Here is a 7,643-nt window from a genome sequence, read left to right on the forward strand (position 1 = left end):
TCTCACACTCTCCCTCGTGCTTATTCACGTTGCAAACTTGCTTCACTTTTTCTGACTTGAACATTAGAAACAAACACCTTCCTCAGGGCCCTTACACTGGCCAGTCCTTCTGCAGGGCTGACACTTTCCTACAGAGCCTGTGTCTCTCTTCCTCTGTTGTGTTAAAGAAAAAATTATCGGGGCCCAAAACTTTCCTTTTAAAAATTTTTTTTATTGATTTCAGAGAGAGGAAGGGAAAGGGAGAGAGATAGAAACATCAATGATGAGAGAGAATCATTGATCAGCTGCCTCCAGCAGGCCCCCCACTGGGAACTGAGCCCACAACCCAGACATGTGCCCTGACCAGGAATCTAACCATGATCTCTTGGCTCATAGTTCAATGCTCAGCCACTGAGTGACACCAGCAAGCCAAAAGCTTTTCTTTAAGAAAAAAAAAAAGTATTTTTTGAGCCAAATGCCAGCCAGGAAAGGTCTTGGGGCATAAAGTTTAAACCACCAGCAGCAGAATGAGGTACAAAAGACATGTCCAAGTCCTGGAGTTTACCAGCTCTTTCCACTTCATGTTTTAGGAAAGAAACATGTAAGCTCTTTTGAAACGACTTACATTGGCTACAGATCCTGTGTGGGGTGGAAGCAGGTAAAGTGGGGGCATGTCTTGAAGAGATACTAAGGAAGAATAATTACTACTTTGATTGGTTACAGGCAACAGTTCTGAAAGCTCGTGGGCATGCAGGATGCAGGGGCATCTAATGCTCTCTACAGAAGTTGATTCGAGTTCCAACATACATTCAGGAATGTGAGCAGTCTTTTGTAAGTGGGCCACAGCTTTTAGCTGGTTGACTACTATTGTTTTTCTCACACTCTCTGGCCCCAGTGTATTTAATTTAGGACATCTTCGAATGTTCCCCTTTTCACTTATTTGAGGTCTCTGTTCAAATGTCACCTTGTTTGTAAATCTACCTACAAACCCATGAAAAACATAACTCCCTATTCATTGTCTCTTTTAGACGTACTTTCTTTTTCTTCACACCACTGCCAACACCTAACGTACCTTGTTATTTCATTACTTGCTTCTACATTCTTTCTCCCTCATTGGTTTGTAAATACTTTTGTTCTTCAGCACCCTATTTGCACAGCCTGGACAGTGCCTAAAACATGGTCAGCACTCAATTTATATTCCTGAGAAACATGAGAAATTCTCATTAAAACTAGAATACATGAAGCCCTCAGAGAAAAAGGTGATTGGGACAAACATTCCATAACAGGGGTGGCACTGGATGTCCCCTAAAGGGGACCATATCCATACATAAAATATTAAAAGTAATGTCTAGCCTGCAAAATATGAATTGTTGCATTTTAGTGAAAATTAGTCATGTTACTGTTATCTTTCAGGATAGTCAATTCCACCACATGGAACCTGTGAATCTTACACAAATTTCAGAGTTTGTTCTTCTGGGATTTTCAGAGAAACCAGAACTACAGCCCCTCATATTTGGGCTTTTCCTCTCCATATACCTGATCACTGTGTTGGGAAACCTGCTCATCTTACTGGCCGTCAGCTCAGACTCCCACCTCCACACACCCATGTACTTCTTCCTCTCCAACCTGTCCTTGGTAGACATCTGTTTCACCTCCACCACTGTCCCAAAGATGCTGGTGAACATCCAGACACAGAGCAAAGCCATCACCTATGCAGGATGCATCACCCAGATGTATTTTTATATACATTTTGTTGGGTTGGATATTTTCCTCTTGACTGTGATGGCCTATGACCGGTTTGTGGCCATCTGCCACCCCCTGCACTACACAGTCATCATGAACCCTCGCCTTTGTGAATTGCTGGTTCTGATATGCTGGATCATGAGTATCCTGAATTCCTTGCTACAATGCTTAATGGCATTACGACTGTCCTTCTGCATGGATGTGGAAATCCCTCACTTTTTCTGTGAACTCAATCAGATGATCAAACTTGCCTGTTCTGACACATTTTTAAATAACATGGTGACCTATTTTTCAGCTCTTCTGCTTGGTGGTGGTCCTTTCGCTGGGATTCTTTACTCATATTCTAAAATAGTATCCTGCATACATGGAATGTCATCTGCTCAAGGGAAGTATAAAGCACTTTCTGCTTGTGCGTCTCACCTCTCAGTTGTCTTCTTATTTTATTGTACAATCCTAGGAGTGTACCTCAGCTCTGCTGCTACCCACAATGCACGCTCAAGTGCCACAGCCTCGGTGATGTACTCTGTGGTCACACCCATGCTGAACCCCTTCATCTATAGTCTCAGGAACAAGGACATCAAACAGGCTCTGAAAGCATTCTTTGTGAAGGAAACTACAAACAGGCCAGTTGTCCTAAGACTGAAGACTTGCCCATGATGGCAGAGGTCAAAGTATCAGAGTCAGATACTGTGATTATTTTTTCACTATGGAAGTAGAACTTGCTTTTTCCATTGATTTCCTGGAATTTCTATTTCTTTGACCTCATCTTCTCTATTCAATTTATGTAACTCAATTACGTTTTCTGCTCTCTCAGATATCCAACAGCTTACCAAATTTATCCAAATTTATTTCCATATGGATCAGATATTTGGAAAATCCTATTTACCTAATAGACAGCATGGATTTTTTTAGAATAATTTTTCTCAAATGACATATATCACATCAAATAATTTTTGTACCTAAAAGAATCATCCTGAATAGTATTCCTATGGGGAAAAAACTACAATTAATGAACCCTACTGGTGTTGCTTGGTGGTTGAGCCTCAACCCATGAACATAGAGGTCATGGTTGGATTCCTGGTCAAGGCACATGCCCTGGTTACAGGCTCAATCCCCAGTAGGGGAAATGCAGTAGGTAGCAGATCAATGATTCTCTTTCATCATTGATGTTTCTATCTCTCTCTCCATCTCCCTTCCTCTCTGAGCACAATAAAAAAATATTTTTAAAACCACACTCAATGACCAAGGCAATTCATACAATTTTAAAAGAGAGGAAAATATGAGACTTGGGTTTTTCACTTTTATGGATGTCATGCTTTTGTATATCATTATCTTAACTGCTCTTCCTGATAATGTAGACTCTGGCATATATATGTGCTGGAATGTATAGAAGGATTTTTTTAATTTTTAAGGATTAAAAATTTTATCTTTCCACTGCTGTCAGAGAATTGGGTCCTAGTGATCTTTTTTTAAATTGTCTGAAAATTACCATATGACTGAGCCATCGTTTGTAAATATTTTTATGGATATTTAAAAATACAGTGTCTTTGCTGCTTGTTGGGCATCAATAATATTCTAGGATATCTAGTATATGTAGTTCCATTGTTATTAATCTCCTTACTCTTCTGACTTAATTTGTGAACTGAATTTCTTTTTTTTAATTCTTTATTGTTTAAAGTATTACATATGTCTCCTTTTTCCCCCATTAACTTCTCCCTGGCCACTCCCACCCCCCAGAACATGCCCTCACCCCCCTAGTGTCTGTGTCCATTGGCTATGCATTCATACAAGTCCTTTGGTTGATCTCTTATACCTCCCCACCTCCCACCATCCCCTACCTGCCCTCTGAGGTTTGATGGTCTGTTCGATGCTTCTCTGTCTCTGGATGTATTTTTGTTCATCAGTTTATATTGCTCCTTATATTCCACAAATGAGTGAAGTCATGTGATATTTACCTTTCTTTGACTGGCTTATTTCACTTAGCATAATGCCCTCCATGTCCACCCATGCTGTTGTGGATAGTAAGAGTTCCTTCTTTTTTACAGCAGTGTAGTATTCCATTGTGTAGCTGTACCACAGTTTCTTAATCCACTCATCTGCTGATGGGCACTTGGGCTGTTTCCAAATCTTAGCTATTGTAAGTTGTGCTGCTCTGAACATAGGGGTGCATATATCCTTTCTGATTGGTGTTTCTGATTTCTTGAGATATATTCCTAGAAGTGGGATTACTGGGTCAAATGGAAGTTCCATTTTTAATTTTTTGAGGAAACTCCATACTGTCTTCCACAGTGGCTGCACCAGTCAATGAGAGTTTTTAAATGCACTTGTCTGTAATAAACTAAAATAACAAAGTAACCATAAAAGCCATCTTCAAAACTGAGAGCAAATGCCAAGAATAATCTTCACTAGATTATTACTGTCGTCATTTCTGTTCATTTTTATTATTGTATCAGTAATTTATTGCTATATGACAAGTCATCCTATAAGCAAATTATATAATATAATGGCATTATTACCAAGTGAGATTGTATGGTGTGGCATTGTTCTGAGCTCTGCTAGTGTTTGTAGGATTCTATAGTCAACTGTGAATCTCTACATGTATTTCTAGGCTTATTCACAAGATTATGTATGGCCATGGTCCTCTTCTCATTTGAAGCAATATATGATCAGTTTACCCTATTTCTATAACTAGTTTTATCTCCTATTTTAAAGAAAAGGAACAATGCCGAATGTGAATTGCTTTATTTTACTTCTACTCTCCCTATATCCATGACACTTTGCTCATTTTGCAAGTAGATGGCAACCCTCCTACCATTTCTCAGTGTGAATCAGTTACCTGAGGCCTAGATCCTGGTTTATTCCTTCTAAGTTATTCATTGAAGTATAATTACATAATATAAACTGAACATGATTAAAATGTACAATATGATGCATAAAAGCAATACAAAAATTGCAGTGCACAATTCATATTTCCATGTTTGTATGTCAAGAGAGTGCACAATAAACTTTAATGGCTTCTTAATGTAATTGTTAGACATTTAATATACCTAAGCCTCAATTTCTTTATTTCTGAAGGTAATGTGGTATGGTAAACATATCTTCAGACAAATGTTGCAAGGAATACATGAGATATGTGGACATATTTTGTTGAGCCCGAATAAAATGTTCAAAGGCAATGTTGTATGTATGTTTATTCACCTACAATTTAATTTTAAATAAACATACACATATATGCACACAAACACAGACTTATTTATAATATATTTTATGTTGAAAGGAAAGTTTTAAAAAGTTGAAGAGGAAATAAATGGAAAAAAAACAATGACTGAATAAATATAAAATGAAAATATGTAGAAATTTAGACATGAAGATTTCAAATAAATGGTATACATGAATTTAAATGATGAATTACTTTTCCTATGCTAATACTTCAAATGCATCCCTCCAAGCTGGCTCATACAATATGAGGCCAGAACTCAATCAAGAGAAGCTACTACGGAGGGGATCTGTTTCCATTCACGGGACACCTTTGCAACATGATTAATAAAGTATAAGAGGCTGTGTGGATGAGGAAGTCCCTATGCCTGAGGTGTCAACAGTAGCAGAGAAGCCACCTCACTCCTCAATCTGTCAGCCACCACTTCTCATCACTCTCCTTCATGCTTATTCACCTTGCAAACTTGCTTCACTTTTTGACTTGAACATTGGACACCAGAACCGTCCCCAGGGCCTTTGCACTGGCCAGTCTCTCTGCTTGCACACACTTTCCCACAGAGCCTTGTATCTCCCTTCCTCTGCTGTGTTAAAAAAAAATATTTCAGGGTCAAAAGCTTTTTTTAAACATATTTTTTATTGATGTCAGAGAGAAGAAGGGAGATGGAGAGAGAGATCGAAACATCAATGTTGGGAGAGAAAGTTGATCAGCTGCCTCCTGCAGGCCCCCCACTGGGAACTGAGCCCACAACCCAGACATGTGCCCTGACCAGGAATCAAACCATGACCTCTGGTTCATAGGTCGACACTCAACCACTGAGCAACACCAGCCTGGCCAAAAGCTTTTCTTTAAAAAAAAACCACAACATTGTTTATTGAGCCAAATGCCAGCCAGGAAAGGGCCAGGTGCTGGAGCATGGAGTTGAAACCACCAGCAACAGAGCGAGGTACAGAAGACGTGTCCACTGTGCTAGGAGAAAGTAAACTGGGGCAGGTCTGGGATAGACACACAAGTATTTACATTACCATTTTGATTGGTTACAGGCAAGAGTCCTGAAAATTCATGCACATGGAGTATGCAGGGATCTCAAGTGATCACTACAGATATTGATTCAAGTTCCAACATACATTCAGAAGTGAGAGCAGTCTTTAGTAAGTGGATTCACAGCTTTTAGCTGGTTGACTACTCTTATCTTTTTCTCTCACTCTCTAGCCCCAGTGCTATTTAATTTAGGACATCTCAAAATTTCCCCTGCTCACCTTTTTGAGATCTCTGTTCAAATGACACCTTGCTTGCAGATCTACCTACAATCTCATGAAAAATAGAACTTCCTATTCACTTTCTCCTTTGCACATACTTTCCTTTTCTTCTTATGAGTGGCCACCATCTGAAATAATTTATTATTTTATTATTTGTTTCTACATTCATCCCTCCTCATTGGATTGTAGAGACTTTTGTTTTTCAGCACCCTATTCTCACAGCCTGGGCAGTGCCTAAAACATGGTCAGCACTCAATTTACATTCCTGAGAAACATGAAAAAAATTCTCATTCAAACTATAGATTACATGAAGCCCTCAGAGAAATAGGGGATTGAGACAAACAATCTATATCAGGGGTGACACTGGATATGCCATACAGGGGACCATATCCATACACAAAATATTAAAATTAATGTCTTCACTATAAAATATTAATTGTAGCATTTCAAATATGTGAGTAATACAACTTTGTGTGAAAATTAGTCATGTTACTTTTATCTTTCCTGATAGTCACCTCCACCACATGGAACCTGTGAATCTTACACAAATTTCAGAATTTCTTCTTCTGGGACTTTCAGAGAAGCCAGAACTGCAGCCCCTCATATTTGGGCTTTTCCTCTCCATGTACCTGGTCACTGTGTTGGGAAACCTGCTCGTCATCCTGGCCGTCAGCTCAGACTCCAACCTCCATACGCCCATGTACTTCTTCCTCTCCAACCTGTCCTGGGTAGACATCTGTTTCACCTCCACCACCATCCCAAAGATGCTGGTGAACATCCAGACACAGAGCAAAGTCATCACCTATGCAGGATGCATCACACAGATGTATTTTTATACATTCTTTGCAGTGTTGGACAATTTTATCCTAACAGTAATGGCCTAAGACCGGTTTGTGGCCATCTGCCACCCCCTACACTACATGGTCATCATGAACCCCCAGCTATGTCGACTCTTGGTTCTGGTGTCCTCCAGCATGAGTGCCCTACATTCCTTGCTACATAGCTTAATGGTGTTGAGGCTGACCTTCTGCTCAGACTTGGAAATTCCCCACTTTTTCTGTGAACTCAATCAGGTGGTCCACATTGCCTGTTCTGACACCTTTCTTAACAGCCTTATGATAAATTGTCTAACTGTGCTGCTGGGTGGTGGTCCCCTTGCTGGGATCCTTTACTCATACTCTAGGATACTTTCCTCTATATGGGCAATCCCATCAGCTCAGGGGAAGTATAAAGCATTTTCTACCTGTGCATCTCACCTGTCCGTTGTCTCCTTATTTTACGGTACAAGCCTAGGAGTGTATCTCAGCTCTGCTGCTTCCCAAAACTCACATTCAAGTGCAACAGCCTCGGTGATATACACTGTGGTCACCCCTATGCTGAACCCCTTCATCTACAGTCTCAGGAACAATGACATAAAGAGGGCCCTAGAAAGATTCTTTGGAAGGTAA

At 39.8% G+C, this 7,643-nt stretch overlaps 1 protein-coding gene and 1 pseudogene across 1 annotated transcript; both read left to right on the plus strand.

The window, feature by feature from the left end:
• The first annotated feature begins 734 nt into the window (after positions 1–734).
• Positions 735–2,379, plus strand: LOC139009864 (olfactory receptor 7A17-like). Its single transcript, XM_070413978.1, has 2 exons — positions 735–796; positions 1,398–2,379. The coding sequence occupies exons 1-2, from the start codon at positions 735–737 to the stop codon at positions 2,377–2,379; spliced, it is 1,044 nt and encodes a 347-aa protein (XP_070270079.1).
• A 4,340-nt stretch (positions 2,380–6,719) lies between these two features.
• Positions 6,720–7,643, plus strand: LOC139009865 (olfactory receptor 7A5-like; annotated as a pseudogene).

Source organism: Myotis yumanensis, unplaced genomic scaffold (genome assembly GCF_028538775.1).
Source record: "Myotis yumanensis isolate MYYU_CA2020_CCGP unplaced genomic scaffold, mMyoYum1.0.hap1 SCAF_5, whole genome shotgun sequence".
In the NCBI taxonomy this organism is placed as follows: Eukaryota; Metazoa; Chordata; class Mammalia; order Chiroptera; family Vespertilionidae; genus Myotis; species Myotis yumanensis.